Source organism: Microplitis mediator, chromosome 1 (assembly GCF_029852145.1).
Source record: "Microplitis mediator isolate UGA2020A chromosome 1, iyMicMedi2.1, whole genome shotgun sequence".
In the NCBI taxonomy this organism is placed as follows: Eukaryota; Metazoa; Arthropoda; class Insecta; order Hymenoptera; family Braconidae; genus Microplitis; species Microplitis mediator.
The window spans coordinates 10,211,878-10,236,034 of NC_079969.1; the positions used below are offsets into that span (position 1 = coordinate 10,211,878).

At 28.2% G+C, this 24,157-nt stretch overlaps 2 protein-coding genes across 6 annotated transcripts; one reads left to right on the plus strand and one right to left on the minus strand.

The window, feature by feature from the left end:
- The first annotated feature begins 1,118 nt into the window (after positions 1–1,118).
- Positions 1,119–1,928, plus strand: LOC130677574 (uncharacterized). Its single transcript, XM_057484394.1, has 2 exons — positions 1,119–1,327; positions 1,455–1,928. Exons 1-2 carry the CDS (start codon positions 1,204–1,206, stop codon positions 1,817–1,819), a joined length of 489 nt encoding a protein of 162 aa, XP_057340377.1. The 5' UTR covers positions 1,119–1,203; the 3' UTR covers positions 1,820–1,928.
- A 1,356-nt stretch (positions 1,929–3,284) lies between these two features.
- LOC130677549 (rhotekin-like) lies at positions 3,285–24,126 on the minus strand. 5 transcript variants are annotated; one of them, XM_057484347.1, is made up of 8 exons: positions 22,999–23,136; positions 21,613–21,975; positions 7,123–7,310; positions 6,286–6,495; positions 6,028–6,207; positions 5,718–5,812; positions 5,160–5,642; positions 3,285–3,900 (listed from the first exon to the last, which is right to left on the minus strand). In XM_057484347.1, the coding sequence occupies exons 2-8, from the start codon at positions 21,940–21,942 to the stop codon at positions 3,698–3,700; spliced, it is 1,689 nt and encodes a 562-aa protein (XP_057340330.1). In that variant the 5' UTR covers positions 21,943–21,975; positions 22,999–23,136; the 3' UTR covers positions 3,285–3,697. The 5 variants fall into 5 exon arrangements, with proteins under 5 accessions (XP_057340330.1, XP_057340346.1, XP_057340336.1 ...); XM_057484363.1 differs by lacking the exons at positions 21,613–21,975; positions 22,999–23,136 and adding an exon at positions 23,958–24,126 and having other exon boundaries at positions 3,288–3,900; XM_057484353.1 differs by lacking the exons at positions 21,613–21,975; positions 22,999–23,136 and adding an exon at positions 14,156–14,797 and having other exon boundaries at positions 3,288–3,900.
- Between the last annotated feature and the right edge of the window lie 31 nt (positions 24,127–24,157).

The following is a 24,157-nucleotide window of genomic DNA, read 5'->3' on the forward strand; positions in this document are numbered from 1 at the left end:
ATAATTTATTGATGAAAATAAAAAATTTCGAGTACACCTTTTAGTCTAATTAATATAATTATTGACACAAATAAATTTTAATAAAATTATTAAATTTCAGTTTTGAAATTTCGCGCCAAGGTGGCGGCACAAGCGTATCGCTGTAGTCAACGTTAAAATTTTTGCTAAAGTAGGGGGTGGAGAATAAATCGCAAAATCGATTGCTTTGTATCAACTGGCGGTCCAATAGCGGCAGTCAGTATCATCGACAACAGCAGTAGTAGTCCAGATCCTTCTTTACGTTTAAATTGAAACAAAGTATTGCAGTTATTTCGCGGAATTATCCATAAAATTTATTCCTCAGAGTGATTGTTTAATTGAAATGTGCAGTGTTTGTAAAATTTAAATTTTGTAAAGTGTCTGTAGTGTCGTTAAGTGTTGAGTGTTCAGATGATCCTGAAGTTAGCAGACAATTAGTAGTTTTCGGATTTTTTTTTCAACAAATAAATCACAAAAAAACAAAAACTAAAGATATGCACATGTAGAAAATTTAAAAAACTGCAGGTGCAATTTTTTCAAATATTTATTTTTTTATAAGTTATTATTTAAACAGAAGTCCAAAAATTATCAGACGTTGGCTAACTTCAGTATCATAGTGTTCAGTGCTAGTATAAAGTGTTGCGAATTGCTGATGCTGATAATCTCCAAGTTCCTGAGCAAAATCATCTGGCATCGTCTGGTGGGAAATAGCAGTTAAGTGACGTTTTTTTAGCTGCAATGCACTTAGAGAAATTTAAATTAAATCTCCAAGTGTGTTAGGACACCCTTCTGCATATTATTTCTCCACCAAGGTTTGTTCAAACGCTTGCGTGTTTTTTTTATTAATTTTTTAAATATTTTTCTATTATATTCTGCCGCCATTTTATTTTGACGTACAATTTTTAGTTTTCTCCAATTTCTAATGATTTATATTTCAAATATTTAAATTTACCTCGCAAGTAATAAGAATAATTAATAAAGGTGCATTCCGAATACAGCGTAGCGCATTTCGGAATGCACCCTTTACAAAAAATAATTTGAATTACGCGCCAATTTAAATTCAGCGCCCTCTGGGTCAAAATTAAACTACGCCGCAAGTTTTGTTTATTTTTAGTTTTCCTCTAAATTAAAAAATCACTAATTACTGTTTCGGTTTATCCACAAAATAATAAATAAAAATATAAAATGGCAACAACTCCACCAGACTTAGACTGGGTCCAATTGCGTATCGATATGGGAGAGGAAACTCATGAAGATTTTAAGACTAGATTTAAACGTAAAATGTTTGGAAATCCTTTGGTACCAATAGGTAACATTTAACCTCAACATATTTAATATCTATTAATTAATTAATTAATTAATTAATCATTTCTGATATAAAATTAGCAAGCTGATAGTACTGATAATTATTATTGATATCAATATTAATTACATAGGAATGCTAGCAACAACAGTAGCTTTGCTTACTGGTCTAGGATATTTACGAAAAGGTAACAGTGTCAAGCAGCAGATGATGATGCGAGCTCGTGTTTCTGCTCAGGGTTTTACTATTGCAGCAGCACTTTTTGGAACTCTTTCTGCAACTTTCGCTTCACATTTTGAGGAAGTTGCTAATTATACTAAAAAATATACTGGATTGGGTACTCCAACTGATACTGATGATGGTACTAGTTCTAATGCTGAGGTTAAGACGAGTCCTGAGCCTAAAGCTAAAAACGAGGGCGAAAAAAAAGAGGTCTCGCAAACTAAAGTCAAGTTAGAAGAGACAAAAACAGTTGATGATAAAAAAACTGGGAAATAAATTTATTGTATAGAAAATTAGAGATATTTAGTTGATTGAATACCTATATTTATACTTATGAAATTAGTTTTATGTGTGTAAATAAATATATTTTTAAGTTTATCGTTAATTAATTGATTAATTATAGTCGTTTAATAATAGTATTTATGATAGTGATAGAAAATTGGGCTCTGGAAAATATCCGGAGAAATGTAAGAGATAAATATTTGTAATAGGTAGTTATTGGAAAAATAATTCGATTTCCGGTCATTTTTGGCCCTTAAGCTTTTTTTTAAACCCAACCTTTTTCTAGAATTTAAATACAAAAATTTGGAAATTTTTGGAATTACAATTTTAGATCAAAATAATACATCTTCACTATAAAAAAAAAAAACCGGGGTAAGTCCAGGTGGTATAAAATGACACCACCGCCGGTGTAAATATTCTTTCCCGATGTTAAAAAAATTTCCCGGTGTTGAAATATTTTTCGGTGTTGAAAATATTTTACTTTGTAAATTTTTTTACTTACTCGATCACTACACGGCTGCTCAATTTGCAAACACAGTAAAAGACAAATTTTTCAAAATCGATTTCTTAGTATTTTTAGTTCTAGTGAAGTTTTGTGGACATGATTCAATACGTATTAAAAAGTTTTATTTTTATCAGATACTGTGTTTTGAAATTGGGCAGCCGTACAGTTAAACAGCGTTTTTATTAATTAACTAAATTATTGGTGATTGAAATAATGGGCGTAAAATTGTGTAATTTTTGAACAAATTACGTATAACATAAATAATTATTTAAATAAGTACATAGCAAAATTGAAATTTCCTCCAGATAATATTCATTAAATTTTTACATTTTTTTATATGTGATACATTTTGTTTTTCTAATTTCTATCTGTGGAATTTTTTTATACAATGATTTAACGGTTTTGTAACAATTAAACCGAAGACAGTTCAACCGACGACACTTCAACTGAAAATAACCTGGACCAGCTCATTTAAGTGCCCTCTTATCAGGGATTTTTTGTCGGTTGAAATGTCCTCGGTTGAAGACAGTGTCGCCGGTTGAACTGTCTTTGGTTTAATAGTCGGGAAACCGATTTGATAACGGTATTTTTGCACCGCTTACACCACCGTTATTTTATTTTAACACCGCGCGGTGTTAAATTGAGTCCATTTTTAACACTGCTCTTTTTACAGTGCAGGAGTTTGAATTATTTATGTTTCTTTGAAAAATTTCGTAGGATTAATTGTTGAGGAGTCAGAGCTCATGAAGTTGATAATTCGTTTTTTTAGAAAATTATTTTTGTAGAATTCGGGTGTAGGTTTTAAACTAGTGGATTCGAGTAATTTTTTTTAAGAGGTAAAAGTTTTATAAAATTAAAAATATCTTTAAAACTAAACGAGGTAGGGTTCGTTTTTTTTTTAAACTCAAATTTTTAAATAATTAATTAAAGTTCTCATGAATGATAATTAATTTTAAATGGTTTTATTGCGATTTCTATTTAATACATAAACGTATAAATTCTGTTTATTTTAATAATTAAATCAATTAATTAATTAATATTATTTATACAGAAAAATCTACAAAAAAAAAAACAATAATTAGATTGCGTACTTTCATTTTAAATACTTAGTATTATTTGTAAAGGAAAGTTTTTTTTTAAAACAAAAAAAAAAAATTAATTCGGTGAATTTCTCGTATTCAAAAATATTTTTTTTTTTTTATTTTTATTTAGTAAGAAATTTTTTTTAAGGCTATCGCTGATTGATAAAAAGGATTTGACTGATAGCCAATCGGGATCAGTCTCAAAAAATTTTAAAAAATGCATCGAGACTTTTGACTGAGTATTTAACTTATTTATTATTACTACTGTAAGATATTTTATTTATTTTATATATTATTATTTTTATTTGAGAATGGCCAGTGAGATTTAATTGCGCTGGCACTTATTTTAGTTGTACCACTGGTGCTTAGGGACCGGGATCTTAAACTAGGGGGGCTATCGCTGCTGCAGCTGCTCAGGCTCGTGCTTGGAGTCAGTCCGAATATCTGTTGTACTGTTGGTCTCGTTGAATAATCGGATCTCACAGTTTCTATAAGCAAAAAATTAAAGAAATTATTACTCAAGACTTCTAGAGCCAAATTTCCATAATTAATTTTCAATTTAAATTCTGATTAAACTATTAGCTCTAGGTACAAGTCATAAGGACATATTGCGTAGGATATTTAACTTGTTACAAAAAAAAATTTTTTGTAAATCTACTCCTGAAGGGCATTCTCAGACGGCTCCCCCCACTTTTTAAAATTATGGAATGACTTTCAACTGTCATAAGTGTATCAAAATTTTATCAATTAATTAAAAAAAAAATTAAAGCATTAATTGAAAAAAGGACAACGTAGTCGTAATTTCGTTGAGATATAAAATTTAAAAGATTACAGTTGTTATCAATTGGGAGTTAAACGAAATTTGTTGAATAAATTTTAGCCTACAAAATTAAAAAATTCGAATTTTAAAATTGACATGAAGAATTTACTGAAATTTATTCAACATATTTTGTTTAACTCCCAATTGATATCAACTGTAAGTCATTTTTTTTTAAATCTCTCAACGAAATTACGACTACGTTGTTCTTTTTTCAATTAATGTTGATTGATAAAATTTTGATACACTTATGACAGCTAAAGTCATTAATAATTTTTATAAAGTCGGGTAAACTGTCTGTGAATAGCCTTAGTCACAAATTTCAATTTAAAGATTTCTGGAATTTCGAATCATTCATTTTTGGTAAAAATGATAAATTTAGTTCGAATTAAAATTCTAGATAAACGATCGAATTTAAATAAAAATTCACTAGATTTTTTTTTTGTCGGAAATTTGATTCTCTAAAAGAAAAATTTTTATTTGTAAACCCAACCCTTTATTCAAAATTTAAATTTAAAGATTTAAAAATTTTTGTACTCGAAATTCTTAATATAAATAATAGATCTAGGAGTTTGAATTAAAATTCTAGGTAAACAATTAAATTTACGTTAAAACTGATAAGGGTAATTTTTGTAGGGAATTTAACTTTCTACAAAAAAGATTCTATAAATTTTTTTTTAAAACCTACTCCTTTATCCAAAATTAAAATAATAAAAATTTGAGAATTTTTCATCCCGCAATTTTTAACAAAAATTATAGATCTAACAGTTTAACTTAAAATTCTAATTAAACTATCAAGTTTATCCAAAAATTCATGAAGATTTTTTTGTAGAAAATTCAATTTCCTATACATTTATTTCCGTACACTTAACCCGTATCCGGACGATTGAGCCAATATTGATAAATAAATAAACAAAAATTCCAAATTACCAATAAGTGGAGTCTCGTCATACAAAGAGCCCTGTCGCTTGTTGATGAAAGAGTTCCGTGTGCTCTCAACATAAGGCACCTGTTGTATACTTTCAGCAGCATGCTTCCACCTCAGATGGTCGTCAACCTGACTAGTCAAGTGTCTGAGCCACTTCTGTGCCTCTTCCGTCGACTCGAGTTTTATCGTTGTCACTTTCTCGCAGCCCTCGACGCTATTACACACTCGTATCTCTTTCCCCGAGCTTGAGCTCTTTTGCACATCAGTCTCGCGGTTTATCGGAACAGTCTGTACGGGATTCTGATCATCTTCTGCCAACTTCCGGGACTCCCAGGCTTTCAGAGTGAAATTACGCAGTCGTGCCCAACATTTCTTATTGTTTATGTTTATCGTTCCCGTGTACACGTCCTTTGTCATACAGTCCAGCTGCGCCGCGAGTCGGCAACAAAAGTGACCGAATAATGGCAATGCGTGATGTTTATTTTCTGTTTATTAAATTTAATTATATTTTTTTTTTTGTTTGCCAATCAGATAATAGATAAATTTATTAATTAACTTACCTAAATTATTAATTATTAAATCATGTGTATGAATATTTTCCTCAGTATCATCTAGAGTTAATTTAGCAGACGCCATTAATTCAAATTGTGGTCCCCTTAAAAAAGAAAAAAAATTTATTTTTTTTTTTAATTTAAAATTCTGATTCAAGAATTGAATTTACAAAAAAATTTATCAAGACTTTTTTTTACAGGAAATCTAATTCTCTATAAAAAAAATCTCTGTCAATTTTGAGGTAAATTTGATCGTTTATTTATAATTTTAGATCAAAGTAATAAAGGTCTGAGTTTGAGAAAAAAAAAAATTGCTTACAATTTACCAGAACTCAATTCATCTTTTAACGAAGCCGCTAATTTTTTTCCAACGGTTTTAGATATTGAAGAATGTATTGTACGTTTAATACGACGAGGTGTACTTGCGATACTTAAATCTTCTTGTAAAATATGGCTGTAGATTTCAAGAGTTAATTCAAACTCTGCTGGCACGTTATTGCTGAAAAAATTATAATTTTTTTTATCAAGTAATTAATTAATTTAAAGGGAGTAGAGAATAAAAAAAAAGAATACTTACAAGAGTAACACGTCGGGAAAAGTGATGTCTGTTTGTGCGCGATCAACTGGACAAATAAGTGCAGTGTCATGTATTTCGGTGCCGACACGTGCCAAACAAAATACCGCGAATCTCCGGTAATCCCCACGGTTCTTAAAATGGTCCGAGTCTCGCCACATCAATGGAACGCGTAATTCGGATAGCGATACTCGTGCTGTACTACCAGCATTACTGAAACATATAATTTTTATTTTTAAATAAATTGATTTTTGTGATAAAAGATTTTTTTTTTAATTTATGAATCGTATACTTTAAATTACAATTACTCCTAAAATATCAAATTAACAAAAAAAGGCATAAGGGCCTTTTTTGTAGAGAATTAAATTTTCTACAGATAAAGCCCTTATCCGCGAATTGATATCTCCAATACTTAACCCACAATTTAAGTTCAAAGATACAAAAAAAAAATGTATTATAAAGTTTAAACGAAATTTTTATTTCAAATACTTAAAATTGCAATTACGTGTAAATTATCAAATTTGCATGAAAAGTCATTGGAAACTTTTTTGTAGAGCATTAAATTTCCTACAAAAAAGGTCCTTATCCGCGAATTGATATCTCCAATACTTAACCCACAATTTAAGTTCAAAGATACAAAAAAAAAAAATTATTTTCATGTTTAAGCAAAATTTTCACTCCAAGTAATTAAAATTGCAATTACCTGTAAATTATTAAATTTACATAAAAAATCATTACAAATTTTTCCTTGTCTTTGGTAAGTTTAGTCAGAACAACGGCTTGAATTTCCGATGATCAAAATTTCTTGAAATCATTTAAAAAATCATTTTTTCTAATTACCTTTTTTTATTGACATCCTTTTTACGACGTTGTAATTCAGCCATATAAGCAGACATACGTTCATTGGATGTTAGTAGAGCACGTGCAGCTTCCAAACTCTGGGCTCTGTGTCTCGCGGCCGCTAAAAGTCGCGCTGAGCCCTCTCTCATTTTTATTTCCACTTCAATTTTTTGCTCCAAATCATACTCCTGAAATTAAATTGAAAGCCATATTTATAAATAAATAAATAAATAAGTAAAATAACGATTAATATATATGAGAATTAACAAAGTAGATTATTTAACCGCGACATTTATATACAGCCAGCCTACTTTAGTCTTTAGTCTTTGGTCTTTTAAAATATTGCGCAAGTTATTACTGTACTCTTGTAGTTTACTTCTGTAAGTTAAGTTAATTAAATGCTGCACTAGCCTTATGTGCTATTTCAATTGTACACCTGCACGATAACAAAGACCTTTATATATATATTTACTGATTAATTGCATCGTTAATACGTCCTACCTTTTATTTTCTTTTTGCTTTCATTTTTTTTTTATTTTGCTAATGCTTAACACACCAGTAATTTAAATTCCATGCTCGCTACATCCTGAGTTGTATTATGAATTTTAAATCACAATAATAATAACTCAAAGTATCAATGATTTGATAATAATGCGATAAAAAAAACTTATTACTTAAATTTAATATTGTGACTAAACTATCAAAGATACGATAAAAAGTTACTGAGATAAATTGACAGATAATTGAATTTCCTGTTAAAAATATTCTCATAAGTTTTTATGTAAATTTGATATTTAAGCCAGAATTTAAATTTTAATTTAATACTTTGAATTTGATCGAAATTTCAAAAAAAAAAAAATATTTTTTCATATTTATTTTGCAATTGTGAGTAAAATATCAGAGATACGAAAAAAAGTTACTAAGATGAATTTATAGAGAATTAAATTTCCTATAAAAAAGGTCATGACAAATTTTTTTCTAAATTCAATAGCTTAGATAGAATTTTAATAAAAAGTAAAAATTTATCGGTATTTGAATCTTGAACTCCAAATTTTTTTTTTTTGGGCCCAAGGTTTTTTTTTTTTATTGGATGAAAAAAAAATTATTAGGTTTCTTGATAAGCTTAGTATTTAAAATTGAAATAAGTAAATCTATGTTAAGCCGGCATTACATGTGAGGAAACATCAAAACTGTGTGGGGGGCAGAGACTAATTTTTTATTATTTTTATTAACTTGTGCGTTTTATTTGCCAACTACGAGTTTAAGGATAAGAATACGAAGGAGAAGATGAATAAGTTTGTCGAGCCGGTATCTTATATTACATTAGACTCGTTCTCAATATTTAAACACAAACTAAAACTTGTGTGGCCGCAAAATAGCCGCGAGCATTAGAACCTCCTCCTTCTTCTTCTTATTCGCCGGCTTCAGGTTGCTTGAGCGGATTTATTAAAGATACGATCTATCTAAATCTCCTATCAATAAAAAACAAAAAAAAATCTAAATCTTGTTTCGGTTAAGGAAAAATTTTTTTTATGAAAAAAATATCCGGGAAATTTTGATAGAGATATCTATTTTAAAACTTGTGAAGTAAGAAGAAGGTTTAAACACATGTGGTTAATTTAGTCGATGGCTGTTGGCCAATTGCCGGTTTATATTATTCTGTATTTATGTTTTAATATACACAACCACTTGTAAATAAAATAATTTGGAAAAAAAGAATAAAATAAAAAATTACATTTATTTATCGCTTTTCATTGCGGTTACTCATAAACTTTTGAATTTATGTCAAAAGTCATAAAGAACTTTTATTTAGAAAATTATATTTCTTACCCGGGTCGAAAAATCAGATCTGTTTCAAAATAAATGATAAAATCAAATATTTTTTATTTAATTTAGGTTTTCAAATTTTATTTAATTCATATGGGAATTTAATAAGTACCTGAAGATCGGAACGTTTTTTGCGCAACAAAAAAAAAAAAAAACAAAAATTGAAAAGTAAAAAATCTACTGGATAACTAGATTTTTGAAATGTTCGCATATAGATGTTGGTAAGTCAGCCAAAAATCTTGGGCCACCCCGACCACCAGACTACCCCTCAAGTAGTCGAATTACATGAATTTTTTCATTTTCGTTGCGTGAAAAACGTTACGATCTTCAGGTACATAATTTAATCGGTTTCTGTCTGTACTATTTTCTATCCAGGTCAATATTAGACTTGTTTTTGTATTATATTTAGTCCGTTTTTAATCGCTTCTAGATTAAAAATAAACTTTTTTTACTGTAATTCTTAGTCTACTTTTAATCGATTTTAGATTAAAAAACAGAAGACTTTTTACAAATATAGATAACAATAATAATAATCTAGATTTATAAATTTGTTTCAATTTTCTTGATATTTGAAACATGCGCTAATGCGCTTTCGCAAGAAGATGTCACATAAATTTTGATGGATTCTAATACCAAAATATTTTTCGGTTTTATCCAGTAAATAGGATATTTCTTGACATTTCAAGAGTAATTTTATTACTTTTATTCAATATTATAAATATGCAGAGATGACAACTGAAAAATAAAGTTGTCGAACTATTATTAACTACAACACGACATTTTCAAACAAAAGATACTAAGGAAATAGTGAACAAAACATTATCAATTTTGGAACTTTGAATATTTTTTATGAATATTATCCATAAATAAAAATATTACGTCCATGACAATCTAGTTTTGTCCGTGCAAACTTTCAGAACTTAAATTTATCTAAATTCAAAAATTAATCTAGTTTTGTTTGTCTGTAACGCAATCGTTTTTTAAAACAGCAGATCAAAAAACAACTTATTGAAATTTTTATAAAAGATCAAAAACAGACCAACTAGTTCAAATACAGATCAATTAGTCTAATTACAGTCCAGTTAGACTATAATCAGATCAAATTTTTCGAACCAGGCATAATTTTGTCTCTTTAGATTTTTTTTTAAATCCACTCCTTTATCCAAATATTCAATTTCAAAGATTTAGGAATATTTTACCTACAATTTTTAATACAAACTATCAAATTTACATATAAATTGACAGAGACCTTTTTTATAGAAAATTGAATTTCCTACAAATAAGGGCCTTACAACTTACACCGAAAATTAATTAATTACGTGAAATTAATCAAAGTTTAAAATATTGAACGACTGCCTGAAAAATATCAATAATTATAAATAATTAATTCTAAAATTACCTTATGAGGTCTCGATACTATTAAAACTGGTGTCATTTTCGGTAGCACTTAATTATTCCAACTAATCAACCACCAAGTGAGTAAAATTATAATAAATAAAAATAAATGATTTGTTGATTAAGAGAGAAAAAAAAATATTTAAGGACGTATTGAAAAGCGTGTGTTAACCTAGAGGGTGTCTGAACTATATGAATTGCCGGCGATAGGGGATAGGGATAAGTATAGGGGTTGTAGACAGCGAATATCGATCCATAATCCCCCACTCCTGTTTAATCCGCGTAAACATAATAACGAGTCTGCGCTTTTATATATATCACTAATATCACATGCAAGAAATAGCGTAGGTCGCGTACAGTCAGATGTAACTATTAAAAAAAAATGTATTTATATCTCAAAATGACCTTAAACGCGTCAGTAATGAAAAGAAAAAAAATCTAATGGTCGTGGTAATTAAAGGAGTTTATTTTTTGAAAATACAAATATAGAGAGAGGTTAAGTTACAGTTGACCCTTGACCCTCGATGACCAACGATAATAAGTTTTAATGAATCTACGCAAGTACTATCTACTGCGACACTACACAATTTTTATTTTTTATTACAAGTGTTGTAGTGTTGTAGTTATTATAAATTTACCAGCCGTCAGCGGTATTATTAGTATGGAGGGAGATACAATTGAGCTTCAATTTACGTGCGATCGATCATGAGAATAAACTGCATTTGAATCTATAGCTCTAATAAATATAAATCGAGATCCAATTGCTTTTGTATTTATCACGTCATCATGTTCCACATCTTTTTTTTTTTTATTTATACAAGTTTGCTCACTTAAGAGTTTCCATTATTAATTACCGCGGAAATTGGGAATTTATAATATTTATTTATTTTTTTTATTGTTAAATACGAGTGAACATACAAAATTATTTATGTACTTTAGTAAATTTAATTGAATTTTATTAAATATCAGCAAAAATAAATTTTCAAAAAATGTGAGGTTAGAAATTTACATTTAAGCTCACTTGGGATTTTTAAGTTCTTCTATTGGCTTTAAAATTAGAGTAAAAATTGAAAAAAAAAATTTTCGTGTTTCAAGAGAAGTGAACATGAAAAACTCAGTAATTACTTGGATAAGTTAGAATTTTGTCGGAGATAAAATTATTTTGGGTTTAAAAATAAAAAAATATGAGATAGGTAGTGAGCACGAATGGAACACACGAGGAGTGGTTGATATAGATGAGGTTTGGTCGTGTGCCCTCGTCCGAAATAATCTTCCTGTTGACCCAGAAACGACGTATACTAATTTATATGTCTATTATAGACTACGAGATATTTAATCAAGAAACAAATTCCGCGAACATATAAATACATATATTTATATGTATACATGTATATATTTCGACGCCTACGACAGTTGATTTTTCTGGATGACACACGACACATGTCTTGTGTCCTATGTCCAAATATAGAAATGTCGAAAAAAAAAAAAGAAAAAAAGTTATTTTATTTTATTTCAGTTGTATGGAAATTATATTTAGAATGAATTAATAATTTAGAAAGGATTAAGGAGACTTAAAAAGTAAATAGAGTGTTAATATGATTTTTTTTTTAGCCGAGAGAGTTAAGACTTGAAATCTTGGATACGAATAAGAGTTGACTTTTTGAGTTGAAGGTGAGGTATGGTCGTGCATTAAATATAATTACGTAACGGGATGCGTGGCCACATTTATTATATAGATATATATGTATATATATGTTCGTAACTCTGGTTACAACACACGCTTCACTGGTTGAAGGATTAAACCGAGCGTGTTTACGTGTCGGTAAATAACCTGAGCAAACTTTTAAACGAATTGCAAATTAAACTACTCAAGTAATCGTATTTAAATATTAAATAATAATCTAATGTAATAACAATAATCATTTTTATTTATAAAAAAAAAATTATTTTCATTTTTTCTATTATTTAGAGTTTAAATAACAATAACTTGAAAACTATAGAGTTTATGAAAAAGTGTAAAAATACCTTTTTTGTAGAGAATTTAATTTTCTATAAAAAAGTTCCTTATCAATTTCTATGTAAATCCAACCTTTTAATCAGAATTTTTAATTGAAATGTTGAAAATTTTCCGATGAAAATTTTTTTAAAATTAAGAGTTAGAATTCTCATTAAACTATCAAATTTACATGAAAATTCAAAGATACCTTTTTTGTAGAAAATTAAATTTCCTATAAAATAAATCCTTATAAATTTTGATGCAAGTTTAGTTCTTTGGCCATAATTTTGATTTGAAGTAAAAAAAAAAATAAAATAATTTTGTTAGTTAGACAATTGTAATAATAATGACCATGAGAATATTCATGTCGAGATAAAATAATTAGATTATTAAAAATAGAAATTACATGATGATTAATAAATACACTTTATCACGATTGACGACAATGCTATCAATAGCCTTAGCATAATTAATGAAGACGTATAATAAGACAAAACCAGATTTATTATAATATCAGTTAATATTAAAAATAATAATAATAATAATTATGGTCTATTTAATATTTGAAAAAGAGATTATTATAACGTGGGATAAGTTATTGTTGATTGTGAGTCATAATTAAGTAGCTACATATTATCAATTGTCATTATGTTTTTACACTTGTACTTAATTGCCGATAAAATAATAAAATGATACCCTAAATTTATTAAGATTTATTCACATTAACATAATTATTATTTAAATAAAACAATTAGTATGTTAATAGCACAGTAAAAGTGTGTGATAATTATAATTTATTATAATTGATCAATAGAAATTTGATTACCAAGGTCATAAATAATAATCAAACTTATTGTTAAACAGAAATTATAATTCTAACCGCGATCTATCAAGTCGAAGCATCACTAACTATATTTTACACACTCATAAAGCTCAAAGTTGTATTATTAGTCACTTTCACAAAATAAAATAATAGTCTCTTCATATTAAATAAAAATACAAAACTTTGACTTGAGTTTTATTTTATTTTTTTATTTTACGGCAATGACATTCGGTTTATGTAAATGTTGACAACTATTTTTTTGTCGAGAATATAATTACCTATTAAATTGCTTCAGTGCATTTTTGTCATATTTTTGATCGTTTACTCAGAATTAAAATTTAAAAAAATTGTTATTTGAATTTTTGAAAATAATTTTTATTTAAAATATTTCAAATTCAAATTATGGATCAAGTAATGACTTCATGAAAAAATTTATGAAAAACTTTTTATAGAGAATTTAATCCTCTACAAAATTATCTCAGTTCATTTTTCTCATATTTTTGATTGTTTACTCAGAATTTTAATTTTAAAACATTGTTATTTAAATTTTTGAAAATAATTTTTACTCCCAATACTTTAAATTTAAATTCTGGATAAATGCATGGAAGGAAAAATTGATATAACTCTTTTTTATTGAGAATTTAATTTTTCACAACTTTATTTCAGTGCATTGTTCTCATATTTTCGATCGTTTACTCAGAATTTTAATTTAAAATTTAAAAAGTATTGTTATTTTTACTTTAAATACTTTAAATTCGAACTATGTATAGAATAATGCATTAATGAAAAAATTGACAAATGACTTTGTATAGAGAATTTGATCTCCTATAAAAGTATCTCAGTACATTTTAGTCATATTTTCACTTCTTAACCCGGAATTTTAAATTCAAAATTATCCACTCCTTAATAAATTGCACACATCTAAATTATAAAATTTATGGAAAAAAAAACTTGGGCCCTCTTTCAAGATTTGAACACCAAAAACAAATTACCTTCAAATTATGCGCAATTTGTCTTATATAATAAAGGTCCAGATCTTGAAGCACTTGAAACCTTTCTCCCTCACTTTTATCCACAAACGGGTTATCACTGAGTCGCTTTTTGCACTTTTTTGATTCTCTCAGACTCAAAGACGCCAACGGCGGGAAACACGATTCCATTTTCCTTAAAACCCTTTGCTTTAAATTTGTAATCCGTAAATCAATCACATCATCACCAAAAAAAAAAAAAAAAAAATTAAAACCGCGGAAACCGCGAGTCTCGAGTCCGTCGAAACGATAGTATAGCACAATACAATAGAACCCAGAACAAGACAAACAGCGTTCTTCTGCTCAACTCAACCAACTCTCAATACAACAACTCAGACCTCTACTCAGTCTTTCATTTACTTCAACTCGATTCTCGACAAGGTGAATTAGAGATGACGTCACCATCCCACTACTCGAGTCCTCAACTTCTTTCTTTCCTCTACTCCTTTTATTTAAACCCAACCGACACAAATAATATTTAACTCAACAAGTAAATTAACCCAACAGGTAACATTTTGCTTACAAATTTTTTTTTTTTTTTTTTGTAATATTTAATCTACGAATGGAGCGAAAAAAAGTGACCGACTCTTCCCACGAGCTCTTATTCTGTAATAAAATGGTTTAATGCAGCAGTGGCAAACTCACTTGGCACTAGTCTTATTTTTCCCTTTCCCTTTCTTCTCCCATTATATTCTCTGGCAGATTATTTATTTATAGATGTATATATTTATTTTAAATTTAAACTCAACTTTTAACTCAAATTTGAAATTATAATTCTTAACTTGAACGTTGATTATAATAATAATTACTGTTATTGTTTTTTTAAAAATTATTAAAATAAGGAGCTGAGCTGAGTGAGTGAGTCATGGGATTTAAAAAAAAATGTTACCACTTATCGCGTCAAAATTTACACCACTGTGATTATTCGCGGAGTTTGAGGAAAAATAAACGCGGAAAAATAATTATTTTTTTAGTATGATCTTAAACTTTTGGAGGAGACGCGGCTACTGCCGAGGAATAATGTCGCGGACCCCTCACCCAAGAGAGAGTGGGGGGGGACCTTTTCAGGGTCAGGATGTTGGGATCAAACCCATAGGGAACCGAGACCCATAAAATATAAAAGTTGCATTATGCAGGCCTGAGTTTAAAATTTTCTGCTGATGTGAATAATCGGTTTAGATAAAAGCTGATAAGGACTTTTTTGTTAGAAATTTTATTTACGACAAAAATGTACTGGAATTCGTTTATATTTTGTATGGAATTTTTTTATTTTTTAAAAATATTTTGACTCAAGCTTTCATTTTACGTTGGAATTTTTAAAAAAATTTTTGGTAAGAAATGAAATTTTCTACAAAAAAAGTCCTTTTGAATTTTTTCATAGACTCCATAGTTTACAAAATAATTTAATTTTGTGGTAATAAAAATAAAAAACGTCACAAAAATTGTGTTAACATCTGAGAATCACAAAGCGGAAGGATCCTTTTTAGGCTCGAACAGTTGACAGGATGTTCCGAGGGTCCTCAATACAGGATATGCCGAGGGTACTTTGTCAAAAAGTATCTCCTGTGTTGCAGCAATTGTATTGTGAGGGAAAAAAAATGTAATCAATAATTAATTTAAGACGAATTATTATTAAATAATCATAAGATTATTATTTATTATCAATAATGCAGGCAAATGGTACAATATTTAAAGCATAAATGTTTATTTTAGTCGATTGAAAGTAAGTCTAAATGTAAAATATTATCTCGTGTCCGGTGGCAATGAATATCCGGCAAGTGCCTACACTTTTAGCTGCCCACATTTATTTATTTATTATATTAAATATGTAATCAAAATATTTCCTAATACATCTATTACTTAGGATTTATTTTCTTGCGATAGCTATATCCTGGGATAAAAGAAAACGCGATGGAGGATAGAGAAAAAAATTTTAAATAAAGGCGTAGACGCTAAAAACTACAAGCTTTTAAAAATCGAGGCGTTAAACGTCAGCGAGTTCACGGTTTATGTAAAAAAAGAACAAAAAAAAAAGTGTAAAGAAGTTGAGATATAAAAACGTGTCTCAAGTGTATGCTAGTGGTGTCTGAGAGTTTTAGTATAAAGAGATTTTAATAACTTTGCCTGAGAATCGTTGGATCGAATAATTATTTAGTCATGTGACGGCATGTCTAGTATGAAAATAAATGACGCGTTATTTTTAAATTTTTTAAGATTATAGGGAAATAGATGGATGAGTTAGATTATCGACTTTGTAGAAAGTCGTAGAAAGGCCAAGAATTCAATTAGCCGCGATCGGTAATCGAGAATTGATTGTTACCGATCGGAGGTGAAGAGAATTTCGGCTGAAAGTATGAAAAATTTTTTTGCTAGGATACTTTTCTATGAATAATGAAGTAGTACAGGAATGGAATTACTTTTTTTGCGTCTAATTAATCTGGATCTGCATCGCACGAAATTAGTTGATTACATTTTTGTCATATTTTTCCCATACTCCAAAATTAAATTTTTAAAGAATACTTGTACATTCCCTAATAGCCACTTTACCTGGAAATTGACATTTATTTGACACTTGAAATCACCGAAATTTGCTGCCCAAATTTGACAACAAAAATTGGAAAAAAAATTTTCGGTTAATTTTTCCTCAATTCAAAGATAACTTTTTTTACTAGAAAAAATTCTAATAAAAGTTTCCTTGAATTTTTCGTCAAATGTCCGTCAACTTCGGGCTTTTCCGTTTTTGACGATAATTGGTATACAACTTTTGAAGTGAATTTACATTTTTTTTTTTTTTACTTTTGGCTATCGTCCCGGAAGGGCCACGTGCCATTAATTTACTTTCTTATTCGGGTAGTAAATTTACGTCAAATTGTATAGCAAGTTGTATACAAATTGTCGTCAAAAACAAAAAAGCCTGAAGTTGACGGACATTTGACGAAAAATTCAAGAAAACTTTTGTAAACTTATGCCAAGCAAACTGTGTTATTAGGGTTGTAAGAAATTTGTGGAGTAAAAGAGAATTAGATCCGGAATAAATGCGGAGCGGATGATTTTTCATTTAGTTGAAATTCACTCCTAAGGAGAGTAAATTTTAATGCGAAAATTCCGGATCGGTGTGGATGCGGATTGGAATAAAATTCACGTCACCTCGGAATCTCTGGCTCAAAAAACTCCCTATTCACTTCGTATGCGGAGTATTTTTTTTTTAACTCCGGAACTCTGAGTTTTGGAGTGACTTCGGATTAAAATAATCAAATCCATACTCACTTCCGTTTTTTACGGTGTAATAAAAGAAAATTTTTACATGCAAATTAATGAACTCAGTATTAAAAATTTCGCTCACATGAATTTATATGAAAATTTCTATAAATATTTTTTTGGTAGAAAATTCTTTGAATTTTTCTTTTGAAAATAAAATAGGAACAGATTGGAATTCGATTTTTATTTTGCTAATTAATTTGGACCTGCGCCGCCTAATCTTTATTACACTACATTTTGTCACAATTTTTCGCCCATACTCCAAAATAAAATTTTTTAACAAAAAATTGAAATAAAAAAATTTTGCACATGCAAATTCATATTCAGCGTTGAAAATTTCAATTGTATGAATTTATATGATTTTTTTTTAGACAAATTTCATATTTCCTCGGAAATTTCAATTAAAAAATCCTCATATTAATTTTTCAACAAATTACAATTCGTCTTCACATTTTTTCGCTTCAAACGAAAAACAAAAATTTGCGATAATTTTTTAACCCAATGACAAGTAAATTAATGATAAAAATTTTCTAATCACTAATCACATTTATTATCACTGTCCTTAATACAAGAAGTAACTTAATTAGAAAGTTTTTAGACCAAAAAAATATAAAAAATGTCTAGACAAAATGAATGTGCAAAATAAAGTGTATTAATAGGTCAGGCATAGCTAATCAGTAATTATTCATACATATTGCAAATAGTAAAAAAAAATAAAAATATCTATCTTCATATCTATCAAAACATTATTAGTAATAAGTCGGTCGTGAAAAAAAAACCACCAAGAATTTCCTTAGATTAACAAACGGCTTTCTGGGTTAAAGTTGTTTCCGCGGTGAGCAAACACACTATTAGCTACCGTTTGTTGATTACCTACTCGATTATTGCTGCTGCTCTGTCGTCTAAATATTTCATTTTAAATATAATTAGATAAAGTAACATTACATACTAGTTAAGTAGGTTTACGAGAACCGTTATCTTAAAAAGCTTTTGAACTTGAAAAGAAAAAAATAACGTTTCCTTTTATTAGTTAGAAGTTTAGAAAAAGAAATTAATCCAGGCCGCAAATCAAATAAGTACTGGGTTTAATTTTAAATAACCTTTTGCTAGCATTAATTTAAATCGAAAGTACTTCTGGTACTTGAATCGTTTATTCGAGAAACCCCATAAGTCAAGAAAACAAAATTTTTCAGGAAACACAAAAAACATTTTTTTGGAAAAACTTGACATTAAACTAATAAATAAATAATTGAATACAATAATGTTAGCGTCTCTGGAAAAGATTCCAACAAGAAAAATTCAATTTTTTAACTGAAACTACTTAAAAAAATTATTTAAAGTTGATTGACTTATGGGTTTTCTCAACCAAACGAAAAAAAAAGTTATAAAATCATTGTTTTTTAAATGTTTCCACTCAAATCATTTATTACACTGATAAAATGAAGTATTAAATATGTATTTGAACTCTAAAACTCAGAAATTACAAAAAAATATAATTAATTTAAACATTTTAATTAGTCATATAACAGTCAACAATAAAAGAACATTTGAAATTAATTTCCCAAAAAAGCGCGAATTTTAAATAACAAAAAAAAAAAATGATTTCTGTAAAACTAAAACTGCATATGTTTATTTGAGTCATTGACTTCTGGGGTTTCCCAATTAAATGAAATTGCTGTCACCCCGTTAATTGTTTTTTAAACGCTGATTTGATGCATATTTTGATTGATTTCTAGGGAGGGACATCCAAGGAACCCAAAAATGCAATAAATCCAATTTCGTAAAAAACATGACTGATGGGGTTTCTCAAATAAACGATTCACTTGTAGATAAGAACTTATTTGTTATAATAATTTTGTAAAAAAATTGATACACAAATTTGCTGAATGTTTTTGAAGTTTTTATATTCGGATTCAAATTATGGGTCAAAAATGAATTTTTTAGAAAAATTTATCCGGGCCTTTTTTATAGGAAATTTAATGTCCTACCCATAAGGTCCTGACGTTTTTATGCAAATATGATAATTTTCTTGTTATATTTCAAATTTAAAGTATGGCAAATTTTTCTAGTTAATTTTTTTTCGATACTTATGGTTGTAGTATTTAAAACAACTTTTATGAGGAAATTTTAAAACATACGATAAAAATGTACTGAATAAATTATTTAGAGAATTAAATTCCCTACAAAAAATATTTCGATCACTTTTTTTTTAACCCACTAGGGTCCGAGATATTTAAAATAATAACATTAAATAATTAAAACTATTAATTTTTTCTATTTTCCTCATAACTTCCGGTCTTTCTGATTACCTTATCAGTATGAACTGTTATACAACGGTCACTATGAATAATTAGTGGCTGTTATTCATTAAAAAAATAAATATTAGATAATAAATAAGTAAATAATTTAAATTAAAATTTCTTCGGCGTGAATTAATGCGGATACGTAATGAAGTAACGGTTTAATTATTGAATAAATAAAATATTACGTAGAAACGATCTTTAGCTCAATAAATTGAATATAAATAAGTTTATATTAAATGAGTTTTCTGGTAGACAGTATGCCGTTTCTTCGATAACGTCTCGAGTATAACCTGAGGCTGAAGAAAGCATCGCGACCGGTTTTGTGTTGAAAGTGAAAACGGTTTTGATTTGGAAGGACCTGTTACGATTTATAAGAAAAACATAACGTCTATTTAATTATAAAAAAAAATTTTAAAGAAAATAAGATAGTTATTTATAAATATAAATTAAATAAAATAAATTTTTTGTCGTGACTTTCACCGCGTGATCGTTGAGAATTTCCTATTAATCACTTAGAGCTTAAGTGTTTTTTCTTTTGCAAAAAAAAAAAATGTGAAGGATCATTGAAAGTGCTAATTAAAATTTTTATTTTATTTATTCAAAAAATAAAAAAAAAGTTTACGTTCAGGGAGATTTGAACGTACGTCTTTTTTTATTTTGAGTAATAATTTTAAACTGTTTTAGACAATGGAAATTTTTTTAAAAAATATACATCGATATAATTTCTTCAGTTGGATGCGTAAGAGCCGATTGTTTAAGAAATTTATTCGATCATTGTCCAATTATAAGAATTCTTTAGAACAAAGGCATTGTTTTATTTTATTGATCAATAATTTTATAAATTTGTCTAGTTAATTTTTAATGTATGGCCCATTTATTTCTAGATTTGTTGTTAATAGTAAACTTATAGTCGATTCAATCCTCAGTAAAATAAATATTCGATACAATAAATCGGTTAAGGTACAGAGATAAGGACATTATTTAAAAAATTTTGTCCCAAGGTCGCAGGTTCGAAACCCTGGATGACATTTTTGTTTTTTTATATATATTATTTATTATATTAATAGTGAGTCAATTGATAAAAAAAAGTTATTGATAAAAATGTAGAACACAGGTGCGTTGAATGTGTAATTATCATTGCGTACAATTGTAATTTATGATTATAAATATGAAAGTAAATAGTTGTTACTAAATATCTAAGGTAAATTAATCGGAAAAAAATTAGTATGAAGACTTAAGTACTTTGTTGACATTTCGTGTTGTAAGATGGTATTTACCTTGAGAGTAACCTCTTCATTTCATAAGATATTTTTTTTAAGGAAACATTTTAATAAATTATTAAATTACGGGTCAACAGTCATACATATGACGAAAATTTGCTGAAATAAATTTATAGAAAATTAAATTTTCCATAAGAAAGGTTATGATAAATTTTAATATAAATTAAATATTTTAGCGCGAAATTTAATTTAAAAATAAATAACTTGTAAATATTTGTATGATCTGGTCTAGGGAGTGGTAACCGGTATTATTCAATGAACAATAGCAAAGAAAGTTGGTCGTATGTTAAATTACAATCGACATAACTCTTATATCTAATGATCAAACTCCATAATAATTTGTTCGTTGAAAAAAAAATTCAAGAAATCACAAACGCGGGTTCGAACTCTCGACCTTACTAGGGTTACTAGTTTTATTTAAAGACTCATATATTTCAGAAACTAGTTGACCGATTTACAACTTCACGGGCTCATTTTAATCGGGATTAAATACTCTTTCATTTACACTTTCGTGGAAATCGATAAAATATATCACACAGAATTTATAAAATAAGTATACATTTTTAAAAATAAATGCTACCTTGTAACCATTGAACTTATTTTTCTGTTCAACTGTGTTAATATCCGTGTTGTCGGTATTCGATTGGACATGATCAATTTCGTCTTTGAGCCGTATTTTTTTAATTTTACCCGGCTTACGATTTTTCGAAATCACGTTAACACGTATGGCACCTGTCGCGCGACGTGAATTTTTACGTTGCATAATCGGAGGTATATCATCATCATCATCATCATTATTTTTGTTTTTATTGCTATGATTATTATTATTATCATCATTATTATTTTTATTATTATTATTACTATCTTCAGACTCTTCTTCTGGCACTACATACAATCGTATTTTATACATTTTCACATTCACTTTTGTCCCACTAATTTTATACTATATTTAATTGATAGTTTTCACAATAAATAAATAATATCAATAATTTGATTTTTTTTCTACTTATTTATGCAAATTTAATCATTTTGTTTAATTAAAAAATTTTTTAACCAAACGCGGACTTCCAAGTTTTGATTCGTCTGTTTTCAACCGATTTATTTAAATTCACGGCTCAACTACCAGAAATGCAATAAAATGACATCAGATCTTTTTTGTGAAAAATTAAATTTCCTATAAAAAAGATTTCGAGTAATTTTTTTGTATCTCCAACCATTGTGTCAAAATTTTGATTAGAAAATTAAATTAACAAAATTGATAAAAAAAATTTGTTTCGCATTTCATTCAAAATTTTGGCTCAATGGTCCGAAATACAAAACAAAATCACCTGAAGCTTTTTTTTTGTAGAGAACGAAATTTCCTAAAAAAAAAAAGACTGATAAAGTTTTTCCGTATCTTAATCCGTTTACGGGTAATTTGACTCAACACTAGAGTAGAAAAATAAATTAATATCAAGTCCCAGTTGTTGAGGAAAAAAACACGTGCCCGCATTAAAGATTCTGAAAGACAAAACTTGGCGGTCTAAAAAATAAAAAAAAAAACCCTGTTAACCTAGATCAGCTCTGAATACTAATAATCGTGTTTAAAATACTTTCTTTTGCAATCCGCGCCGGATATCGGGATCTTTACTCAGTAATTTAAATTCCGCGACACTAATTTACAAGTTCCTATTTTATTACCCCCACCCCTTTCACCCCTATTTCAACCAATCAAAGAAAATTTAATAAATTTTTTTTCTAATTCTTCAGTTGCAAATAAAAAAAAAATACAATTAAGTAATTAATTAAATAAACACGTGTTCAGTCGTAGGCGAAAAATTTGTTTTTTAATTTATTAAAAAAAAAAAAAAAAACGATAAATTTGCACAAATAAATAAATTTCCAACATCAATAAAAATAATTAAAAATTTTTTGGAGTTAAATTTAAAAAATGTTTATTTTAAATTGAATGGATTATTTAACACACGTTAACTTGAAGCCGATGGTAAATTTAAGTAACGAGTAATAAAATTTATGGCAACACGAGTTCGATATCACTGATGATAATGACGAACGTTTAAGTTAAGAGTTGACTGAGGACTCGAGACTCGAGACTCGGTACTCGATACTCGTTACTCGTTACTCTTTACTTGTAATTCCGAGACACGATACAAGTAAAAAGTTAAGTGCAGTGACTGGAGAGTGGAGGGAAGAGAGAGGAGGGCAAGAGGCCAGGAGGGCTAGTGAAAGACAATTTTGTCAGAGAGGGACAGAATTCACGTGGGGGAACCCAAATCGTTAATTTTAGTTTTAAATAGAAAAGGTAAATGTCTTTCTATGTTTATTTATATCATTTCAAGTACTATTTATTTTGTTATTTTTATTAAATGGGTCGACCAAGAAATTAGGAGGGATTTTTACGAAAGCGATGAAATTTTTAAATTAAGGGCTTAGAGATTGACGAAGTCACTGAGATATTATTTATAGAGAATTAAATTTTCTACAGAAAAGATTTGAAGTAAATCAACTGTAGTTCTAGAACTTTAATCAGAATTTCGAATTTTAAAAATGAGTGCATTTAATTTCATGAAATTAAAAAAAAAAATTTACTGAGTCTTTAATCTAATTTTCTGGCTCACTGGTGAGAGATACGTGAAAATTATCTCAGTAACTTTTTATAGACAATTAAATTTCCTACAAAAAAGATTTTGAGCATTTTTTTGTATCTATGACCATTTGCCCACAATTTAAAATAAAGCTCCTAAAAATTCTTAAAAGAAAACATCTCAATTTTTTTTTTAAAACCAGTACTAAAATGTAAATTTCAAACCACACTTCCTTAATTCCCGAAAATAATAATAAATAAACAACATTCTTACTAAAAAAAACTACCAAGCATCCAACACATCCAGCGTCTCCGAAAATAAAAAAAAAAATAAAACTTACCGCTTTAAATTTAGTCCTCAATGTTTCGCGGCGCGTAACTCGCGAATGATAATCACTCAAACACCTCAAATAATTATTTTCCTTATTATTATTATCCTCAATTGTTTTACTTAACAATCTCAAGCTCTTCCTCCTCGGCGCCATTTTCCTCCAACTGTCATCTCTCAGCTCGAACCTGAAACCGAAGCCGAATCCCAACC

Bases quoted from the DNA above. Each gene is read 5' to 3' on its own strand.
- LOC130677549 (XM_057484347.1), bottom strand. From the start codon at position 21,942: ATGTATAAAATACGATTGTATGTAGTGCCAGAAGAAGAGTCTGAAGAT. The intron at 6,496-7,122 runs GTAATTAGAAAA...TATATGTTTCAG, and splicing joins AAGGATGTCAATAAAAAAAG to TAATGCTGGTAGTACAGCAC. The intron at 6,208-6,285 runs GTAAGTATTCTT...TAATTTTTTCAG, and splicing joins TTTCCCGACGTGTTACTCTT to CAATAACGTGCCAGCAGAGT.
- LOC130677574 (XM_057484394.1), top strand. From the start codon at position 1,204: ATGGCAACAACTCCACCAGACTTAGACTGGGTCCAATTGCGTATCGAT. The intron at 1,328-1,454 runs GTAACATTTAAC...TTAATTACATAG, and splicing joins AAATCCTTTGGTACCAATAG to GAATGCTAGCAACAACAGTA.